At 44.6% G+C, this 22,299-nt stretch overlaps 8 protein-coding genes across 9 annotated transcripts in view; 3 read left to right on the top strand and 5 right to left on the bottom strand.

The window, feature by feature from the left end:
• Nucleotides 1-22,299, bottom strand: part of LOC131265225 (astacin-like) — a 197,042-nt gene that overhangs the window by 120,099 nt on the left and 54,644 nt on the right. The window lies entirely within an intron of this gene.
• On the bottom strand, nucleotides 4,706-9,877 carry LOC131263523 (TBC1 domain family member 31-like). Its single transcript, XM_058265732.1, has 10 exons — nucleotides 9,776-9,877; nucleotides 9,591-9,710; nucleotides 9,377-9,525; nucleotides 8,142-9,310; nucleotides 7,079-7,907; nucleotides 6,668-7,036; nucleotides 5,722-5,924; nucleotides 5,263-5,478; nucleotides 4,930-5,115; nucleotides 4,706-4,859 (listed from the first exon to the last, which is right to left on the bottom strand). The coding sequence occupies exons 1-10, from the start codon at nucleotides 9,844-9,846 to the stop codon at nucleotides 4,776-4,778; spliced, it is 3,396 nt and encodes a 1,131-aa protein (XP_058121715.1). The 5' UTR covers nucleotides 9,847-9,877; the 3' UTR covers nucleotides 4,706-4,775.
• On the bottom strand, nucleotides 10,226-13,678 carry LOC131263528 (uncharacterized). The gene is made up of 6 exons (XM_058265738.1): nucleotides 13,188-13,678; nucleotides 13,004-13,123; nucleotides 11,871-11,998; nucleotides 11,512-11,799; nucleotides 11,314-11,437; nucleotides 10,226-11,243 (listed from the first exon to the last, which is right to left on the bottom strand). The coding sequence occupies exons 2-6, from the start codon at nucleotides 13,044-13,046 to the stop codon at nucleotides 11,098-11,100; spliced, it is 729 nt and encodes a 242-aa protein (XP_058121721.1). The 5' UTR covers nucleotides 13,047-13,123; nucleotides 13,188-13,678; the 3' UTR covers nucleotides 10,226-11,097.
• LOC131263527 (deubiquitinase OTUD6B) lies at nucleotides 14,011-15,287 on the top strand. The gene has a single exon (XM_058265737.1). The coding sequence runs from the start codon at nucleotides 14,262-14,264 to the stop codon at nucleotides 15,156-15,158; it is 897 nt and encodes a 298-aa protein (XP_058121720.1). The 5' UTR covers nucleotides 14,011-14,261; the 3' UTR covers nucleotides 15,159-15,287.
• Nucleotides 15,412-16,471, top strand: LOC131263533 (protein SGT1 homolog). Its single transcript, XM_058265743.1, has 2 exons — nucleotides 15,412-15,911; nucleotides 15,991-16,471. Exons 1-2 carry the CDS (start codon nucleotides 15,555-15,557, stop codon nucleotides 16,177-16,179), a joined length of 546 nt encoding a protein of 181 aa, XP_058121726.1. The 5' UTR covers nucleotides 15,412-15,554; the 3' UTR covers nucleotides 16,180-16,471.
• On the bottom strand, nucleotides 16,304-17,489 carry LOC131263526 (deoxyribonuclease TATDN1). Of its 2 annotated transcripts, XM_058265735.1 has the most exons (4): nucleotides 17,425-17,489; nucleotides 17,184-17,363; nucleotides 16,513-17,110; nucleotides 16,304-16,441 (listed from the first exon to the last, which is right to left on the bottom strand). In XM_058265735.1, exons 1-4 carry the CDS (start codon nucleotides 17,471-17,473, stop codon nucleotides 16,333-16,335), a joined length of 936 nt encoding a protein of 311 aa, XP_058121718.1. In that variant the 5' UTR covers nucleotides 17,474-17,489; the 3' UTR covers nucleotides 16,304-16,332. The 2 variants fall into 2 exon arrangements, with proteins under 2 accessions (XP_058121718.1, XP_058121719.1); XM_058265736.1 differs by lacking the exon at nucleotides 17,425-17,489 and having other exon boundaries at nucleotides 17,184-17,364.
• On the top strand, nucleotides 17,742-18,696 carry LOC131263532 (zinc finger CCCH domain-containing protein 6). The gene is made up of 2 exons (XM_058265742.1): nucleotides 17,742-18,011; nucleotides 18,073-18,696. Exons 1-2 carry the CDS (start codon nucleotides 17,890-17,892, stop codon nucleotides 18,524-18,526), a joined length of 576 nt encoding a protein of 191 aa, XP_058121725.1. The 5' UTR covers nucleotides 17,742-17,889; the 3' UTR covers nucleotides 18,527-18,696.
• LOC131263525 (DNA repair protein RAD51 homolog 4) lies at nucleotides 18,690-19,770 on the bottom strand. Its single transcript, XM_058265734.1, has one exon. It carries the CDS (start codon nucleotides 19,686-19,688, stop codon nucleotides 18,711-18,713), a length of 978 nt encoding a protein of 325 aa, XP_058121717.1. The 5' UTR covers nucleotides 19,689-19,770; the 3' UTR covers nucleotides 18,690-18,710.

The raw sequence follows: 22,299 nt of genomic DNA, 5'->3' as shown, positions 1-22,299 counted from the left end.
TACCAGCTCCTAGGGACTACAGGACGAGGCGGGTTTGAAATTTCGGCAAATTTCCCTCTTTCACTGCTCCATTGCTGAGGTTTTTCGTTTTATTTTCTTTCGGCACAAATAGCTAGGGTGACTGAACTATCCGCTAACTAGTCGGTAGCCCACGGACTAGCGTGGCCCAAACTTGTGATTTATGGTGTATTTTTCTTACAACTTTTTTTCCACCTAGCATGGCCATTTCGTTTTTTCTCTACTATCCATGCTCAAAGGGAAGAAAAGTTACATGTTGCAAACTGTGTCCGAAATTTCCGTAGCTCGAACAAGGAACGGGTGGATGGCAAACATTTTTTTATCCTTGCTACAACCACCTTCAACATCGTGATTAATTGGCCGACAAGTTTGAGAGTAAATCGCACATAATTAGGCAAACTTCAAACCACACGACCCACGAGCATGGGCACATTTCGCCAGCATTCGGCGGGATGGCATCCGGTCGAGTCTCGATCGGTCAAGGCAAACTTATTCGCCAAGTGCAAAGGGTAAACCATAAAAAATAAATTCCTCGCTCATAAGCTAGAAGCACCTTTCGGATGTCGTGATGTAGGACTGCAATAAAAAAAAGCGCAACGTCAGGTAAGCTTTACTCAATGCTCGCTCAATTAGTAATATTCAAAGCAATGGGGCAAAGGAGCTGTTTATTGAAGTGGTTTAAAAGTTTCAAACGTGCCGAGGATTTGAAATGTCGTAAACCGCTCCAAACATCCTCGCACTGAGGTCGTTAGTGACCGGTACGGTAATTGCAGTGCATGCATCGTGTTCAAACTGTGAAGCAAAAGTTGCATCGTCTTCTTGAGGTTCATTAAAAGCATTCACTGTCAATTTTGTTGGCTTATGACTTTGCGAGCTTTTTTGACGCCCTTAATACGTTAGTTTGTAGATTGGCGAAATGTGTTGCACAACGAATGTGCTACAAGGAAAGATTGATGGTTTTTTCATGTGATAGAAAAATCGGGTTCGGATCTCTCTTGAGACTAAGTGACTGAAAACACTGATTCATCATCCAAGTACGTAGTCCAAATAAGTCTAGTTGCGCATTATTAAGTAACCAGGACCAAAGATTATCTTTACTCCAAATAAGAAGACGAATGACCAAATTAGGTCATTAGGTCAAATAAATAATTTAATTTGTCAAGTATTTTGTCAACGGTACATTTTCCATCCAAAAGGACTCTACTCTCTTTCCTTCTAATTGCTGTGTTTGTTCCTATTTCCATTCGTTATGTTTTACAGAACGGAATTGGGTACATACGAATATCTTGAAAAACGCCACATTACCATACCGGTGTTGATCCCAGACCAGCTCATCTTGCTTACGAAACGTTTCAGCATCATTCCTTCGTGGTGGATGCAAACCCGCTCCATCTTCGGCTTTTTCCTATCTAACGACAACAACACAAGCACGAGGTGAAATGCATCCCATCCTTTGGGGAGGAAAGGATTGCACTGCCAATATTTGTCCCTTTTGTGTACATGTTGTTTTCCATTACGAACCAGTGGCTTCCTTCCCACGGGAACGAAAACCATTTTCCTTGAAACGGGCGTCGACAACATCGACATTGAGCTGTTCGTGTTTTGCATATAAATCGATTATTTTATTACAAAATACTGCTATAAATTTTACGATAATGTGGCAGTGATTAGCGCTTACAATTTCGCTCGCCTCCGGTTCACATGCCTGCCACTTTGGGCTTCGAGTTCGGGTTCTTCTTCATTCAACGGACGCCTGCACTAGCCACTGATAGGACAACGAGCGTAACGCTTCCATAGTTTCCTCCAGAGAGAGAACTTTCAACCCATTCAAGCTATTGGTGGCCACGATTTGCATAATATTTTGCCGTTTGGTGCAAACTGTGCCACCATTAATGCTAATATTTTGCATCGCGAGTAGAGCCAAACACTTTGTGTCCGTGTTTGGCTTGAATTTAGTCGTAAACCGGCAAACATTCAAAGAGAATTGGGCTTGATTCAGGAAAAGATTCGATTTGGCAAAACGAAATCTACACAATGGTGATGGATGAAATCTAGGTTCAATTGGAAGTGATGAATTGAAAAATAAAATTAGGCTTACTTTTGACAAACAAAACAAGAAACCAGTTGATTCCTGAAAAATATCCGACAACAACAATCCTTGAAACCACAACCCTCCAAGGTCGGCGGGAACTAAGCAGCTTACGGCCATTTGCATTGTCATCAGGCTGGGTGTTTCGTATGCATGGCGCTGTCTTTCTGATTGGCAATCCGCTTATCACTGGACAGGATCATTTTATCGGAAGTCCAGCGGTTTTGAAACCGGAAACGACCAAAGTGACAGACGCTATGCCTGGTATTAGACTCTCCCGAGGGCGAACACACGGAATTGCAAATGATGAAGAACTCCTTGAGGGAACGGATTTTCTCGAACAAGCTCACCCAGGTGATATGCTTCATTCATTATGCATAGCTTTTATTGCATTAATCAGTTTGTTTGAGTAGCAATGAATTTTTAGTCCCACATGTGAACAGAACACTTTCATTTCACCACTGTCCACAACGTTCTGGAGGGAACGGTTTTATAATCTAATCTTATAGTGGCTGTGTTTCACTGATTCATCGCAATATTTTCCGCAGATATGTTTCGTGATACGGTCATCATTAAACATATGTTTTGAAGTTAGGTTAAATAATTGTAATTTGAATGTCGTTATTGACAATTTTGTTATGAAATATTACAAATTTTGGTACTCAAACGATCTAATTTATGTAATGCGTTTGATTTAAATTAATTCAACATTTAGTGTCAAATTTTTCATTCCTCTATATTAAACAAAACTTCACCCCGAGTGTGAGAGTATGAAAGTAAAATCATTTGCTGGTCATTGCATGGAAAAAAGAGAGACTAAATTGAAAAGAATTGATCAATAGATTAATCCCAAACGGCAGGAATTGTGTAATTTTCTTGCATCTCAATATAGAACTTTTTTGCATCCCGTTGACTCAACCACATCCCGAAACATATTGTTACATTGTCAACCAGAAGCGAAGAGAAGGAGAAAAACAATGTTATTACACCAAACAGAATAGCATCCCCGCAGAGCTTTCATCCGTACAAATCCAACCAAACAGAATCATTCCCATCAGCAGGTATGGCACGATAGAACTGCGTGGCTCTAACGATATTAAATTACGTGATTGAAGTTCAAATGGGAAATTCACAAGCAGCATCTGTTAGCACGTAACCAGCACCGTGAGAACATGGGAGGAAGGTGTTGAAAATGGGCGATGTCACCAACCGGATGCCCGGGTGATGCATAAAACAACACAGAGCAGAAAAAAACAACATATTACGCAGGCTCTTTTTCCATCACGCTTCGTTTCTAGTGTCCATCTGCATGGTACGGTTGCTATGGTAATAATGGTAGCTATAGCAACCACTTTTTCAATGTTTACAATCGCTCCTAGGGACACGGGTATACTACGCCGGAAGAGGAAACTAAACTCGCTGCTCTCCGGTTGATGACAACTGGTGAATGAATCTCGAAAAAGAGCACACCTTCGTGTGATAAATGGCTACAGAAACAGCATGGTAAAATACGTGGCTATTGCAACAATTTTCATCCTAACGAAAAAATATCTACAGCAAAAACATAAAGCAGGCATCAGCTGCCAGCTACCACCATCCCATTATCTCCTAGGCAGCAATGTTCGAATAGATGCAAGGGGTTTTTTTGATGACAAATTCTACGAACATTACGGACAGCTTGGGCCAGTTTCTTCATCCACGTGCAAGGTATAAATCATCAGCTGAAATGTGATGCAAATATTTCAACCATTTACCACCCCGTTGTGAGCAAATCGTGTGCAAGGATTTATTTCTGAAAACCACCGCACGAAGACAGAAAAAGATGGGAGGAAAACACAGTTTGACTTTCAAAGAAGGAAAGAAAAACTGAAGGAAAAATATCGTAGGAAAGTCACTGAAACTCCTGCTGAAGCTATAAAATGGCTGCTCCGCATAGTCGTAATGGTAAATGTCACCTTCGGTACATCCATTGACCAGCGTGATGGGAAAAAATGGATTGGGGAAAAAGTACAAGGAAAAACACACACTATCTCGGGTTCCGGGAGTAAAAGTCAAACCAATCGTCTGACTGCACCAGTAACACCGAAAGCGCAACGACGGGAATATGGACCAGATCATGGACCATTCGAACTCGGCGTGCAATAAATCTCTATTGTTGGATGATACATTCACTGCGCAACCTCATTCGCAGCACATGCTTTGTCCAACCGGTTCCAGATTCCGTTTTCTCAGGCCACCTTCGCCACTCTCTTGTGAGCTTATCCGTATGGGCGAAGGATCTGCCACCAGCAAGCGGGAAAACGATGAAATATGAGTAACATAATACTTGCAGTCAGACAGTGAGCCATTGGCTGGAATTACATTGCATTTTTCATTGTTTTCCGTGCACCCAGTGTTCGTTTCTTGGTATCATGTGAGTTACAGGCTGGAAGAAGCCCAATGATCACATCATCTGGAACTGGATATCGTTAACGTCTCGGGATGAGCTAGTGGGTGGAACAATCCTTCACCGGATAAAGCTATCCAATAAAACGTTTTTTATTAGAAAAGTTTGTTTCAATCTATAATAATAAAAGAACCGAATGAAACAGTTTTTGTTTTTATTATCAATACGAAAAATATATTATCGATGGTTTAACATTTAGATGGTTAAGTTAGAAAGTCATTTTCATTTTGTCCTTACAGAATCATTTTTCAATCGTTGCAAAACCTTCACTTGTTCTTCCATATGCTGGATCGCATCTTTGTAGAGCTAGAGTCAGAATGAGAAATAAAAAAAATCTTGATCGAACACCTCATAGTGCCGAGCGTAGCTTACACACCTTGACCTGACTGGTAACGGCGTGTATTGGACGTGATTCCGCAGTTTGTTGCAGCTTGACTGGATGATTGCGCACCTTCGATGGATATCGTTCGTTGCTGGCCACCGATGCCACTTTCCGGAGCTCCGTTACCGTACGGTATGTATACTCATTGCTTCCAGTGGGCATCCCTAGGGAAGAATATGTCTAAAACAACGCCAAAGAAACCGTAGTTTTATTCTTCTTTCGAACAAAAATTGACAACACTGTCTTATAACGATCAGGTTTCGGAAACTAATAAGCAAACAATATGAAACACCCTAACAAAGTAGGCGCCTCGATACGATCCCTTACCCGATCGATTTCGTCGTAGAGCTTCTGTTTCTGCACAGCCAGCTGCTCCAGTGCCTGCTGGTAGCGTGGGTGGTCCGATCGACGATACCCGTCGGAAGTCGCACTCCCCAATGCCGGCGGCGGCACCGTTTCGCTCCGGTAGCGAGCCAGCAATTCCAGCTCCTTCAACTTGATGTCCTCCTCAGCGAACAGCAAATCCGTCTCCTCGCGTTGTCGCTGGAGTCATTTAGAGTCAGCACAAACAGAACGAAGATTGCGATAGCCAAAACAGAACAGGGTTCAGCGAACGAAATGCAACCGGAATCGAAAAAACGGCGATCAACCCGAACGAAGCGCACCGAAAGGAAATGAATGAAAATTCAATTTTAAAACCGTACCCAACCACGCATTCGTTCACAATACTCCTTAGGACCTACAAACACTCTGTCATATTCAACAATTTCTTCTATCTTTACTTACCTCCCGCTGGAGCTTCTTTAGCAAACCTTCTAGCTCACGTTCACGAACCGTGGCATCGTTGATAAGATTGGCATTGTGTAGATCGAACGATAGTTCACTCTCCCGCTCGCGAAGCTGCTTCCGGTGCAGCAGCAATAATTTCCGTTGCATTTCGATCCGTTCTTCCTCCCGGCTGATGGCCTCCTCAAAGTTTTGCTCCACTTCTGCGGGTGGTTGGTGGGAGGAAAAAAGGTTTTTTATGCATCTTTTATCCTTGTGGTATGTTTAATAACTGTATGTATTTCACAAGAGATTTTAAATTTCAAGTGAATATTCATTAGAAAGTAACAAAATTAAAGGTCATGCCCAACACTGGTGTTCTAAACTAAGTATTTCTACTACTACTATCTAACTATCTAAAATACGTAAACAATTTTAAACATGTTATAAAACCTCAACGGTGTATGAAAAAAATAAAGCTTCGAAATGATCGCTGTTTCTCATGTTACAAAAACTAGAATAAACAAAAGTGCAACCAACTTTTTTAGAGCACAGAGTGAAATGCATGACGCCATAGCCAAACACACTCTCAATAAGCCTCTTATTTCATGCCATCGCGCATACGGGAGTCACATTAGGTGGTTCCATTTTAAAAAGTACTTCGCCAACCCCAATTTAATACCATTAAAAAGTAGCCAGCGGCCTGGCGATACAAGAGCACTTTACCGCTAGCAAACAGACTGAGTGAACCGCTGATTGGCCCGTTGATGGATACTAAAAAGGACAAGTGACACATCATAAGAGGATTGCCAACGATCTATTTTCTGCCCGCTATGTCACATTCAATCTGTGCCTGCAGATTGATTCGACTTTCCCATAACGCCACACAAAAAAGAAATACTGGAACTCATATGAACGAGTACAAGAAACTTCGACCCTCCAGTGTTGCAATTATCCGTTAACTTACTCTTGACGCGCTGCTCGTGCTCCTGCCGAATCAGATTATTCACCATACGATCCTTGAGAGAGTGTTCGAGCTTTTCCAGTTCGATGATTTTCACCTCCAGCCGCCGATGCTCCGCCTGTAGCGCATTCGTCTCGGTACACCGGACATCGGTGAGAGTTTTCGGGAAGTTGCAAAAGTTCACGTATCCCTCGGTCGCGCTGGACGAAGGCCAATACACGTCCATCGATGTTCCACCCTCGGATGAGGGAGTCTCGCGTCTCGGTCGTGTGAAATCGATAGCATTATTACCTGCACTGTGGTAAACCGTACGCCCAGAAGTTCCACTGTCGATGAGCGTTTCTCTCTGCATCGCCGCGCAAGGGTAGGGAGCTCGGCTAGGGCCATCGCTTTCCTCAAGCATCCTCCGCTCACCGCTGAGAGGGACGAATGATTTAAAGTAATTCCTCGGATGGATGGCATCGGGGCAGCGTTCCATTAGATCGTACGCACGCCGTACAACGCGTCGCACGTCAACCGAAGACGATTGATGGAAGAAGTTGGTGATGGATTCCTCATTCATCGATGGCGTTCCGGTCCCCGTGCCGCTGCAAGTGCCCATGAGAGCACCACGATGGACGGCGTTGTAGGCCGCAATTAGGAACACCGGAAAGTACGGTTCGTTCGAGAGCACATGATCCCACAGGCAGGCCCATCGGTCGGCCAAGAAGCACCGGGAGAAGGCCGTCTCCATCAGGGGCAACGTATAGGCCCGGGATGCAATACTGTGGCTGCGGTAGAAACTCATCAGCCGGGGTTCGAACTCGGCCAGCACATTTTCGACCATCGCCAAGTAGTTCCACGGTTCCAACGGGGCGAACTCGAACCACAGCTGACATTGATTCAGCAGAACCGTGGCGACGGTTTCGAAAGCCACAAGGGCATCGTTGGGATGCTGGCGCACGAACGGGAATACAAAGTATGGCAGGTAATCGATAAGCCCAAACACGGGGCACCAGTGGGCCAGACAGGATACGATTTTTTTCACATTACGAACCGTGCGCGAATCCTGCGAAGGGAACCGTCGTTCGTCGAGACTAGCGACGCATGGATGGTGGCCCCGTTGCAATAGCGCACCGAAGCTTTCTGCATCGGATGGCAGCTCCAGTAGAGTGCGCCAGATGGTTGGCCGGTGTTTTGCCGGATATTCGCCATATTCCTTCACGATCGGAAGAAGCCGTTCCTTCGGTAACGTTTTTGCTATCTAATGGAGAGAACGGATACAAAATTGAATTTAAAAAAGGAGTTCTAGTTTATCTTCCCAACTTTGTCCGGATATTTTAGCTAGCGAGGCCAGGAAGCCAGGCAATAGGGAACGAAAACAATTAGCGCAACCATACTTCTCGAAACATAATTAGAGGATGCAATTAATTATACGCAAAAAACACGGAATAAACTGAAAGGGCCATAGTATGGGGGTCCATTTTCACCTGCTTACCTCCGAATGGATGGCATCCATTTGACGTTCAATTTTAACTTTTTGCCGGTTTCCACCGCCTGTACCCGAAAGTGTTACCGACGAGGACGACGACGTTGCTGAGCCGATAAGTAAATTTTTGCCGTAGTAATTTGGATGCGATCGGCCGGTAACACCTGGGGCCAGTTTTCCCGTGCCCGGAAGTATACCCACACTGACCGCTGGGCTAGCAGTGTTCGACTGCAAATAAGCGTCTAAATTGTGCAGCAATACCTCGCCACTCGTAAGCACATTCGCAAGCATTCGCCCGTTGGGAGCTGGACAAAATTTATAGCATTTACTCTTTCCTGACCGGAGCGCTCGATTGCGCATGGCCAGGGGGAACAGTGTGGGTGGGTGTTTACGGTTGCATTGGCCGAAATTCAGCAGCACTAAATCATTATCAACGGTTTGTGCAACGAGTGCAATCGATACCAAAGGATAGGGCCTTTGGAGGGAGCCGGTGGTACTACTCGATGCGATCGGAAGGAATGCATACCGCGTGATAAACAAATTGGAAAATGCAACCACGCGGCATACGAGCCATGATTCGAGAGCCAAAAAAGCCAACGAATTGTTGCTGCACAGTAGCGCATAGTAACGGCCGTCTGCGGAAACTTGTGCCGCCTTTATGAATCCATTAGGGGAATCCTCCGTAATACGTTTTATCACACGACCCATTTTATCTGCATCTGATACGCGGGCAGCAGATACATCACCACCAGCAGCATTAACCGTAGGCTCAAATTCGATCATTTGTGCTGAAGTATTCTTAAGGTAAAGCCCGATAAGGCGAGTCACGTTCAGTTCTTTGATAAGTGTGAAGTTAATCCGGTACGCTTTGATAATACCGCTGGCACTGTAACTAATTAGGGATGGTCCGTTTGGCCCGGAGAACCAGTGCCACTCTTTCAGCTGCACCGCACTATGCGACGTAAACCCGTAGTTCAGGCTAGAAACTTCCGTAAACCCATCAGCTTGATACACTTTGGCACATTGCTGACCGTTTACTAGCAAATACCGAGAGTTGGTCATATTGTCACATTTTTGAGGCTTCAAATGTGGATTGAATGGAACAGGGTCAGGGGATTGTGTGAGACCTAGGACGCTTGCCGGAAGTGCTTTTATTTTCACCGTGGGTTGTTTTTCGTCTAAAAAGATAAAAAAGAGTAGGCATTAGGAAACAAGTGAAACCCGTTACCATGCAACTGAACTACCTATGTCTACGACGTATACCATTCCCTCCTTATTGGCACACGCTACCAAATTACCACCAGAAAGTCCTTCAATCACGGTTATTTTTTTAAGCTTCTCCAATAGTAGCCAATATTTTTGACCAATTAAATCAAAAACGAAAACATTCTCCCTGTCGATGTATAAATATGTTATTAATAAACAGCCCATAACAAATGCATTTGTTTATATGCATACCTGTGATCGACAGCAATCAACCGCTCATTATTGGCACTGAATCCAGCCGCTGTGAACCGTATTCGGAGGATGATGCCATCGCTGTTGTTATCGACCGTGTGATGGATGTTCAGTAAGATGCTACGGAAAAGAAAGATTGAAGTTATCAATCTAGCACGATCTAGAACGAAGTGGAAGAAACCTACTCATCGCAGGCTGAACTAAATTTAAACCCGGCTTTCCCGTGTTTCACGACACTGCTTATATTTACTGCCATATCATCAAACTTAACCCGTATGATGCACAAATTTCTTCGTGTAAACCTGCGTCTCTAGGTGAAGCTGCACTGTTTACATTCTCTATTCCCACGTTCGTCCAAGCGTTGACCGCCAAACGAATGATGTGTGTTGTCATCATGCTTTGGTCGCCATGGCAACAGGTTGAAAGCGTCGATACTAACACTGATGCAACCGAAACAGCTGACACAGTTGTAACAAACATCAAACTCCTTTGCGGTAAGTTGGAAATGTTCTATTACGCCTTATTTTAGAGCTTATCCCACAGCCAATCTTTAGTTGATAAATCATTTTAAACAATCGGCCCGTAGTGATTTTTCTTTCACAGCACATAATAATCCGCACATCATGGTATAATAAAGCTCTTCGTAAATAGTTTATTTAAAAAAATAAAGATTGTGACAACGAGCGAAAAATAAATGACAATATATGTGAAAATGCAAACAGTACATGGTCAACAATGGGAGAGGTTGATCGAAAATAATTGACTTTTGCCTAAATAAATACATAAGATGCTTATGTTCACATGGTCGCTTCAATCGTTTCTAAGACCGACGGATGACTTCTTGTAGAATGAGGATGCAATTCCCTACCCGGTTATCGGTGGACAACGTGGTGGCTATTGAGTCACCATCAATTCGAATCCAAATCGCATTCGCCAAATTGCGGAAACAGCACAACAGACATCACCATCGTATGCTGTTCAAATGCCAACTCTTGGAAGAGATCGTTTTAATACTGCTTTTGATAGAAATTGAGTTATCAGCAGCAGTTGTATAGTTATCGGTACTTGTTTTCGCGTCCATTTTATTTTTACCTAATGTGAAATCAACCATCCAAAAACCGCACTGTCTAAATGGATGCCACTATTCACTTCATTGACGAAACAACGTTCAATTTGGTATGAAGATATATCGTACAAAAATCCCTATTCTGTGCGACGTTCTAGAACTCTCGCACCCTCTATCTGCCTTCCTATTACGTAAGCCAATGAAACAAATTATCGGTTTCTAGCAACTGTATTCGAAGCGTCCTGCTACTTTAACGTCCCTCTCGTGTAATATGTAAATATAAAAAGCTATCACAAATCTCTCCAATTTGAGCCGATCTTTTCGTAAATCTGAGCGAGTCGCACGTTGATATCGTCGGTTTGCCAGCCCTCACACACACGGGCAGGAAGTGGCCCCGACATTCGAAACCCCAACGGTAAAACGGGGATGTAGGAAACACCTTCAGTAGCAACACCAACCGACACGTTGCTCGTCCCCGTGTGCTATGTGGTCCCTGCTCCATGAAGGCGTTTCGAGGCGGCCCATGCCGTCACTTAGTATGCTGTCATTTTCCACTGGAATGCCCATCTGCACGACCCCGTTTACACCTGTATAATAGGAGGGGTGAATGGTGGAATATTTAAAAATTATAAACGCACTTTGCCACGCATAACTTACGAGTCGAATATCCGGAAAGAACGAGGGAGTCATTTGATTCGTATCGTTTCAGGGACGAGCATACGTCTTCTCCAGAGAGTTTTATTAATCCTACCGCTATTGATATAAACACTTGCTCTATACCCTGCAAGAAACATAAAAAGAAAATGTAAATCAAATCATACAAATAAACCGCTTATTGCCGATGGTACAACTAACCTGATCGTGTAATGCTGATGTCTCAAAATAGTTGCCCCCGATCGAGTTTGCGTACAGCATAGCTTCTTCCCGGGAGACCGCTCGTTTCTCTTCCAGGTCAAGCTTGTTGCCGACAAGCGATAGTACCATAGGTTCCTGCACATTGCGCTGCAGTTCTTGTACCCAGCCCTTGATTTCGTTAAAGGAATTGTATTGCGTCAGATCGAAAACGAGCAGGGCAGCGTTTGCATTCCGGTAGTACAGCGGTGCCATTGCCTTGAACCGTTCCTGACCGGCCGTATCCCAGACCTGAGGATGGAAATGTAAATAAGTTAAGTTCAGGAATTGTTAGATCAAAAGTAAATTCAAAGTCAACATACTTGCATTTTCACTTTAAAGTCTTCCAAATTGACCTTACAGGTGAAGAAGGAGGCCCCAATCGTGGGCGATATTTCTTTGGTGTATACATTGGAAACATACCGCACGACAAGGCTCGTTTTGCCAACACCTTTTAAGAGAAAACCATATTATGGTAGAAACAATGTAGATAACAGCATATAAATTAACATTTAAGAAACAACATAAAACCAAATGCATCGTTAGAGACATGCCTTATTGTTATATTGCAATAATATACCGTCCCGTGAAACCGACCCACAGGAGATAAGGAGAGATCCTTTAAATGATAAGGTTGCAGGGCAAAAGGTTTAAATTACGGTCTGCTGATTTAAAAATGACATATTTTGCCGGCCAGCGACTTGTGCATTCACATGCTTGCACAGCCACCTCCGATGTTATAGTAATGTAAGATTTGATAAAATTTAGTTGTTACGAGCCTTTTCCTTAGCTTGCATATGTAAGCTGTTGGCTTTGGCTACGATAAAAAAGAACTTTAGGAAACAGCAGCAATCCGAGGGATTCCGATTTAGGAGTGTAGAATTAAATAAAAAAAAACAAGATAAAAACACCATCGAAGCATGAGCTTCAGCAATCGCAATCATGCAGAGACTGAAACCTGTACGTCGATACTTTCTGCACTGATAAACACAGCAACCAGTGCAGAGCACTGGCTCAGAGTATCCGAAACCTAATCCATGCGCGTACAAATAATTCGCGCGGGGGGGACACACGATCCAATGTGGAGAGTAACAGGGGTAGAGAGAAAGGCTCTCGTTGCTTGGCAAGGAAAGCAGCAAAGGAAAAAGAAAAAAATAATACAAAACTCCCTTACACGATAAGAAAGCGCAGTTGCTATCGTAAGGGGAATTTTTGCTAATGTTGCTACCATCGGCAGCTAAGAAAGTTGATTCAGCAAAGATGTCGTAAGTGGCTTCTAGTCGCTTCTAATTCCGGATGGCCAAACTTCTGGTGATCGTGGAAAGCTTGCCAATCGGATCCGGGGGACTCAAGGTGAAGGTCATCAGCTATGCTGGCGTGTGGCAAAGCGTACGACGGAGACCTTGAAAAACCGTGGTAACTGGAACTCTAACTCCACACTCCAAAAAATGCTCACCTTGCGAACCGAGCACGACAATTTTCGCTTCGATCGCTTTCATGCTGGCGAACGTTGTTGGGCAGTGTTTCTTTAATTTCGAGGAGAGTTTCTCCGCCGGTGCTCGCTAGTAGTTCGGTGCTGGTGGGGTTACAGTTATACGGTTAATTCGGTTACGTTTTCTTCGGGGTCCCCGCCTCTGTACCTCTCTACTACGCTCTTCGCCAGCTTTGTCAAACGAAGCAGAAGTGAACACTATTTCGGTACTTCAGCATCCGCCGAACCGTTAGTTACATTCAAGCACAGTCACAAACACGGCAGACACATAATTTTGATACCATGCCAACGTAATACACGAACCGTTCGGAGAAGCGTGATCTTTTTCCGCTTGTTGTTATAACTGCTCCAATCCTTGCTATTGTTTCTTCTATTGGCGTTGGACTTGCTATCCAATGCACGGTGCCTTTCACTCATATCGCACGGAGCTTTTACATGGAAAATTCTACACCATTGTTTTGCGCTCTTCGTAGCACGGACATTTAACGCACGTTGGCATGTTAAAAAAACAAAAATTCTGTTGGCAATACTGTTGTCAGGTGGATTTTACAAACAATGCAGTCCTAAATGGGTGTTCCTCTTCAATAAGCAACTCTGAAATCACTCTTTTCTTGTTTCGTCTCGCGACACGTTCGCTTTCCTTTTGAGCAGCAGAGGAAAATCTAGTGACAACCGTTTTCACTCGATTCACACTTCATTCGTAAACAAAGGAGGCTGAACTTGACAGAAAAACGATATTTATTTAAAAAATAAAATCTACAGTCAACAAATTTAAAAATACATTCCCAGCAACAAAGTAGATGATGTTTGTTCCCAAAACTAAATTCTTACTTAAATAGGTTCGTTTAATAACAACTACACCAATTATTTTGCGTCTGTTTTCCCCCTCGCCTTGCACCTGTTCCATTGCAGTGCATTTTATCGTTTGTATGTCAAAAGCGCTGCAACAACTGTCATGCCACTTTCATGTCGGTTTATCAATTGTGTTGAATTGTATTGACACCATCCAAGAGATCTTTTTATTTGATATTTTAATGTGAAATATGTGCTTTTCACTAATCTAAATGTGAGCGGGACGGGCATTCTATGAAGCTTAAGGCCTTTACCTTAAAAGTGTTCTTGTAAACCGCCAAACTGTGGCATTAGGCATTGCGGATACCACAGCGAATAGAATCAATCGTACGAAGGGCATCTACTTAATCCTTCCTTATTTCTCAGGAAAATGAGCGATACTCTGCCAGAAACCGACCGGGAGGAGATGATGGCCCGGCATCGGAAAGAAAAGAAAGAGCTGCAATCCAAAATACAATCGATGAAGAAAATGAAAGTAGATAAAAAGAAAAAGAAGGAACTTCAAGATGAAATTGCTAGCCTCGAAGCGGAAATTGAACAGCGTCATGCGGAAGAGATGAATCGTCTCAATATTTCGGAATCTGTAGAAGAACCTAAGAGCTCCGAAGAAGACCACCCTGCGGAGAATGGAGAATGCAATACGTCGGAGAAGGGTGAACCTCGTGCCTCGAAGGCTCAGCGCAGGAGAGAAAAGAAGGCGCAAGATGATCGGGAACGTGAAGCACAGATAAAGCAGGAAGAGGAAGTGCTTTCCAAAAGTTCTCCTCGAGTAATCGAAAACAATCGTATCAATGAAATCCTCAGCAAACGAGCCCTAAAGTCGCATGTTGTAGCGGCTGATGGCGATTGTCTGTACAACGCCGTTGGGCATCAACTTACGCTTCAGGGAATCGGCTCGTACGCTACACCGGAACTACGAACCATGGCGGCCGATTACATAGAAGCCAACAGAGATACTATGATCTGTTACATGAGCCACCCCGATACCGGTGACATGCTTAGCCCCGAGGAGTTTGACAAATACTGCCATCAAGTACGGTCCACCAAGTCGTGGGGAGGCGAGCTGGAAATCAAAGCTCTGTCCAGTAGCTTGAAATGTCCCATTGAAATCATACAAGCAGTTGGGCCATCAACGGTGCACGGAGAGGAAGAAAGCAAGGATCGAAAACTGATTCTCACATATCACAGGCATATGTATCGACTTGGGGAACACTACAACTCAACGCAGCCGTTGCCAACACGGGCCGTAGATGAAAATGAGGACTAAAAACAGATTCGACAATGATTTTGAGCTAAGTCATGCAACTTAATATCCTAATACAGTAATAAAGTTTTGGAACATACAAACGGAACTTCTGTAATTTATCCAAACATCTGGGATTTTCCGAAGGTTCTGGCGGTATGAATCAACATTTCTTGTTGACAGTTCTATTATCGTTTTTATGTCTTTCTGCGCTACAAAGAACAGCTGTCATCGAGGGCAGCAGTAGAAAGTTTCTAGAAAAAACAAACATTTCCTTTTCAGTCTGCATCGAAGTAGCAGCTGTTTGAACTAGACTGTGCAAAGTTTTCAAAACACTATCCATTACTACGCGTTGGTAGTGAAAAATCGTAAACCCTTAGTAAAACAGCATTCCCTCTGCGTTGGAGGCTGCACCGAGGCATGGCAAAAGTTAAATACGACTGGTACCAAACAGAGACCGCCGTTACGGTCACGGTTTTGTTGAAGAATGCGGCTGATAAAAATTACTCTGTTAAGCTGGAACAAAATAGCCTCAGGCTACAGGCAGACGACATCGAGCCGATCGAACTGAATCTATGGAACCCGATCAGCGTCGAGCAGAGTACGCACAAAGCGACACCGAGCAAAGTGGAAATTAAGCTGGCCAAACTCATTGGGCAGCGATGGGAAGCCCTGGAGCGCAAGGCGACGGCTGAAGAGGAGTCCGCCGCGTCCAGTGCGGCGAGAAAAAAGCATGATTGGGATAAAATCTCCAAGGAACTTGAAAAGGACGACGATGTAAGTACACTTGTGTGACGGTGTTTCTGTTGAGCTGTAAAACATCCGCATCCGCGTTTTTGTCGTGTTCTAATTTTAGGAGAAGGACGATGTTAATGATTTGTTCAAGAAAATCTACGCCGATGCGAACGAAGACACGAAAAAGGCAATGATGAAATCGTATTACGAGTCGGGTGGAACCGTACTTAGCACCAATTGGGCGGAAGTCGGCGCTAAGCAGGTCGAGGTTAAACCACCGGATGGATGTGAGTTTAAGAAATGGAAGTAACTATATCTCGACGTATGATCACCGCAAAACCATAGTTCGTGGAGTATGTGCTGCCTCATATTTTGAATGTGGTACGAATTATGGATTCTTTTTAATAAGATTTGAGTTGCTATCGTTGCATTCGTTCAATGTGCCCCTAAATGCAAATTTAGTTTATTCAATTTGTTTAGGAAAAAACATTTTCATAGTGTTGGTATAGTACTGATCAGCAAGCTCTACAATTGGTTTTCCCTTGATGCCCGATAGCACTTCCAGAACATGGCTAGAAATAAAGAGAAATATCATATACTCGATGAAATAAGCAATTTTTTATGACTTTTTCGATCGCCCTACCTTATCATGACCGGTTCGCAACGACCGGCAATGAGCGATTCTGGTTCCCACTTTTCTTTCTTCTTCACGGCAGGATATTTAGTTTTCACGTGTTTCGACCCTGCATGCGACGGCCGTATTTCACACCATGGACTGTCCGTTTCAACCATGATCCACTGGTCAGGTATTTTCGCTACCACAGTCAGATTTTCCTCCGTTTTGAGTGAACAGCCATTGATACCGATGTAAAATCCTGCGGAAATCAATGCTTCGGCCGCTTCGAGGGTTCCATCGAACGTGTGCACCACACCACGTTTGGGAATTTTGTCCAGATTACGTAGCAGTATCTCTGCAAAATCATCATGAGCATTTCGGCAGTGTAGGAACAAAGGCAAATTAAACTTCTCAGCCAACTCCAGCTGCTTTTCGAAGTACTTCTGCTGGATCTCCTTTTCACAGAAGTGCAAACGATCGTAATCTAAACCACATTCTCCAATTGCCACTACTTTTTCACGATGCTGCTCTATTTGCTGGCAGAGTGAAGCAAAATATACTTCCGGATCCGCGACGAATTCTCCACACCGGGTCGGGTGGCATCCAACCGTGGCGAATAGCCTGTCTTGGGAGAAAATATATAATTTACTACATGTTTTCGAACGAGATCAAAAATATATCAAGTTTTTCGTATTTACCATCATTCTTAACGATTTCGAACGTTGGTTCACAATCAGAAAGTGTGCCAACCGTGACGATGATTTTGTCCAATCCGCCGGCCCAGCCACGTTTCAGCACATGCGATAGATCGGGCTCATGTTTCGCGGTACCATTGTAAATGCCTTGGTACATAGGATCAGTTAAGTTTGCACCAATATCTAGAAGGAGGAATTCGCTGTTTTGTGGTAAATGTTCTTCTCAAAAATTAAACTTCCTTACCAATTATTTTCATCATCTTAATCGCGCGAGTTGTTATTAATCTTCGCATGAACGATGTTTATGTTTTATGGCAAATGTCAAACCGGAATGAAATTGGGAATTCGGTACAGTTGTTAAAAGTTATAGATGAGTTTTTATAAAAGTTAGAGTATGGTAGATGAATAATTTAATGATGAAATTTAACTACGATTTTCAATTTAGCTTCATTTTCATATGCAAAATTAAAATATAATGCGAAAACGATAAGATTATAATCTACTCCATAACGCTAGTAACGTCAATACGTCAGTCTAGTCTCCACAAAAACAAAACATTCTTGTGCGTCTCAATTTGTTTATAAAGAAAGCGGAACAATTACGTCTTCACGCTACGTTTAATGCGTAGCATACCATCCATAAACCATTAAAATCATAGCGTCCAATTAACGCGAATGTTAAAGGAAGTATAGATGATACCGGCAGCACAATGTTTTCGTTGGTAGCAGACTACGGTGACAGTGAGGAATCTTCCTCTTCCGACACATCGGACGATTCCAGCGAAAAACTAGAAACAAAACCCGACAGTCCATCAACTTCTCCCCATGATACGTAAGCGATCAAATCGTACTGGAGCGAAACATAATAACGAGGAAATTTAATTTGCTTTTAGAAAAGTTAATCAATCCATGCCCCTACCGAGTGCCAGCGCTATGCTCCAGTCCGGTCCGAGTCGTGTCTTGCCAGGAAGCGTTTTTAGCAATCCGTTTCGTGAAGCCGAAGAAGCCAAACTTGCCAGCTTGGAGAAGCATGTGAAGATGGTCGATCCGGAGGCAAATGCGGCCGAACAAAAGCGGAAGGTGTGCTGGAGCTACAAGAAGGGTCGATGTCGGTTCGGTAGTAAATGCAACTTTGCGCATGACTCGGATTTAATTCTTCGCAAAGAACTTGCCACCGGTACTAGTGAAAACGAGCAGGACCTACCGTGTTTAGAAGACGTTCCAATTACCGTACCAAAAACGGTACCACCGAACAAGAAAAAGCGACCGGGATTGAGTCGGGAGCTGGTACCACCGAAAAAGGTTCTGAAGATGTACCATAAGGAAAAATACGGGATGCTTAAGTAGTAGGCGCGGGTAACATGGCACCGAAAATAGTAACAAAAGCGGAACAGCTGTATTTTATTGTTTGCCTGTTGTAAGATATGTGTTAGAGCCTTGTTTTCTTTTTATTTACAGTGCAAAACTCACTTTCTTAAGCTCATTAGAAATATACACCTTTCATTTTGAACCCCAAAGTCAACCTGTTTGTTCACCCAACGCCGGCATCATTTATCCGAACTTCGATTCTGTCGCCTGATCGAAGGTAGTTACTTTTCCACACTTTTATCATCCGTGTATCCGACTCGTCCGTCGTGGACAGTTGCAGTCTCGTTCCGGGAACACTTTCCCAGTAGCGACCCAAAGCTGGATAACCACCTCCACCATTTGATCTACGTTTGCCGGCGTTTGGTACATCCATTGTGTCAATCATTCGTACGGCCAGGTTGACAACAACTATCGCGATTGAGTGTTCGTTGGCCAACTTGCGCAAGGAGCAGACGAGTTTGGTTAACAGTCCCAGCGGTTGGCAGGAGCTTTTAGAATCTTGGAACAGGTACCACAGCGAGGGTAGGGAATCGATAATGAGTAGTTTTACCCTCGATTCGCTCTTTAAATGCTTCCCTGCCGCAAGCTCGTCGATAGTTTGCACCAATAACTGGGGGGACAGTATCCGTTCCACTTTTATCCGGGCCATGGTGTGACCCAAACCCCGCTCAGAAAGTTCACTGTGTCGTCTTTCCAAAATGTGCTGCAGCTTGGTTGCGGAAAAATCGCATTTCGTATCGATGAAGTACACCGAGGATGCATCTCGAAATGCTACATTAGCAGCCAGTGTCATGCAGAGATGCGTTTTTCCACTGCCCGACGTACCGCACAGCTCGTATATCTGCCCTGGCATCAAGCCGCCTTGGAGCAATGTGTCCAGCGACGGAATTCCTGTACTCACGAGACCTTCCGCATTCTCTACGATTTCTGCTGCATCAATGAAGCAACCGGCAAAACGATGGACTAAAAAGTTTTTTAAGTCCTGGATGCTTTCGGTGGGGAGGTTGGAAATTTTAACAAGTTGATCCGATTGTATCTTGACGAAACTATACACTGTAGACACGCGATTTTTATGAAGTTTTTTAATAACATATTCCGTCAGCATTGGATGTGCAACACTGGAAAGTGGAGTTGCTGCCATTTGGCAGGGTACGGTACTCGATTAATATGCAGCTTTCTTTTGCCAACAACCAATCCACACGAACCGAAAGAGTGCACTTAATTGTTTACCGACACAACATGCTGCGCATCGCCCTCTTAAATTACAGTTAGACGTGACGTTGGCATTAGATAGCAATACCGTGGAAAGCGAGCGAAGGGAGGGTGAAAGTGAGATGCAAACAATTTCTACGCGTAGAAATTTCCCCTACCGCGTAGGAATTTCCCCTAAGCGTAGGAATTTCCCCTAAGCGTCGGAATTTCCCCTTAACGCTGTGCTGTCGCTAAGGATACTATGGATGCAGGATGGAGGGGAAACATTTTTTTTTGGTAATCGATGGTTACATTGATTATCGATGGTTACTTGGCTGGAAAATAAAACAAAGCAAAGCGGAAATCTACACAGTTTCATTCAAAGTTTGTAATAGGAAATGACACGTTTTCATGATTTTGGGGACAATTTCGAATCGAACATTGCATTTACTCTTCCGAAAGGTTGTGCTTCACGTGATGAAAATGACCAACGTAGAATAAACAATAATACTACATCCATAAGGTTTGGCCTCGAAGCCGGGATCTGTAAATTGGCCGTATTACCGGGCCATGTAAACGGGCCGTGTTACCGCCGTTTGCCGGGCCCTCTAAACGGTCCCTGTAAACGGGCCGTGTTACCGTGCCCTATAAACGGGCCGTGTTACCAGGCCGTGGTAATTGGGTCCTGTAAACGGGCTCTGTAACCGGGACCTGCAAATTGGTCGTGTTACCGGGCCCTGTAACCGGGATCAGTCAACGGGCCCTGTAACCGGGTCCTGTAACCGGGCCATGTAAACGGGCCGTGTTACCGGGCCCTGTAAACGGGCTCTATAACCGGGACCTGTAAATTGGTCGTGTTACCGGGCCCTGTAACCGGGACCAGTCAACGGGCCGTGTTACCGGGCCCTGTAAACGGGCCGTGTTACCGGGCCCTGTAACCGGGCCATGTAAACGGGCCGTGTTACCGGGCCCTGTCAACGGGCCGTGTTACCAGGCCGTGGTAAACGGGTCCTGTAAACGGGCTCTATAACCGGGACCTGTAAATTGGTCGTGTTACCGGGCCCTGTAACCGGGACCAGTCAACGGGCCGTTTTACCGGGCCCTGTAAACGGGCCGTGTTACCGGGCCCTGTAACCGGGTCCAGTCAACGGGCCCTGTAAACGGGCCCTGTCACCGGGAACTGTCAACGGGCCCTGTAACTGGGACCTGTAAACGGGCCATGTAAACGGGCCGTGTTACCGGGTCCTTACACTGGATCGTGTAACCGGGCCGTTTTACCTAGTCCACTCTAAAATTACAGTTAGCCGTAACGATGGCATTAGATAGCAATAGCGAGAAGTGAGCGAGCGATGGGAGGGCGAAAATGAGATGCACTGTGCTGACGCGTTAGGTTCCCCTTTACAGCGTAGAAATTTCCCCTTAACCGCTAGGCGGTTGCTAAGGGAAACCAAATACCGTATGCGTAAAAATGTTTGCACCACCAATACCATATACCGTATGCGAAATAATGTTTGCACCATCGTAGTAAAATAGCTTCCGTTTTCTCTGGGCATACAAAAGGAAATGAAACGTTTTCGTGATTTTGGTGACAATTTCGAATCGAACATTGCGTTTACTCTTCGGATAGGTTGTGCTTCACGTGATGAAAATAACCAACGCAGAATAAAATCAACAATAAAACTACCATAAGGTTTGGCCCAGTAAACGGGCCATGTTACCGGGCCGTGTAACCGGGTCCAGTAAATTGGCCGTGTTACCGGGCCACGTAAGCGGGTCCTGTTAACGGGCCGTGTCAGCGGGCCATGTAAACGGGCTCTGTAAACGGGCCGTGTAAACGGGCACTGTAACCGGGCTCTGTAACCGGGCCCTGTAAATTGGCCGTGCTACCGACCCTGTAACCGGGCCGTTTTACCGGGCCCTGTAACCGGGCCATGTAAACGAGCCGTGTTACCGGGTCCATGTAAACGGGCCCTGTAAATGGGTCCTGTAAACGGGCCCTGTAATCAAATCCTGTAATTGGGTCCTGTAGCCGGGACCTGTCAACGGGCAATGTAAACGGGTACAGTAAATTAATCGTGTTGCCGGACCCTGTTACCGGGCTCTCTGTAAACGGGTCCTGTAACTGGGCCGTGTAACCGGGCCGTGTCACCGGGCCATGTAGGGTCCTGCAACCGTGTCTTGGAAACGGACCGTGTTACCGTTCCATGTAAACGGGTCATGTAAACGGGTCCTGTAAACGGGTCCTATGAATGAGCAATGTAACCGGGCCCTGTAAACGGGCCCTGTTACCGGGCACTGTAACCGGGTCCTGTAACTGGGTCCTGTTACTGGGTCCTGTAACTGGGCCGTGTAACCGGGCCGTTTTACCTAGTCGCTTCTAAAATTGCGCTTAGACGTAACGTTGGCATTAGATAGCAATATGCAAGTAAGCGAGCGAAGCGAGTGCGAAAGCGAGATACACTGTTCGGACGCGTCCGAAATTTCCCCATGCACTATGCTGTTGCTAAGGATACTATGGATGCAGAATGGAAGGGGAAATTTCCTTGCGCCTTGACGAACGT

This window comes from Anopheles coustani, chromosome 2 (genome assembly GCF_943734705.1).
Source record: "Anopheles coustani chromosome 2, idAnoCousDA_361_x.2, whole genome shotgun sequence".
Classification (NCBI taxonomy): Eukaryota; Metazoa; Arthropoda; class Insecta; order Diptera; family Culicidae; genus Anopheles; species Anopheles coustani.
The sequence above is the reverse complement of the archived record's forward strand: the minus strand, read 5'-3'. Positions and strand labels throughout refer to the sequence as shown.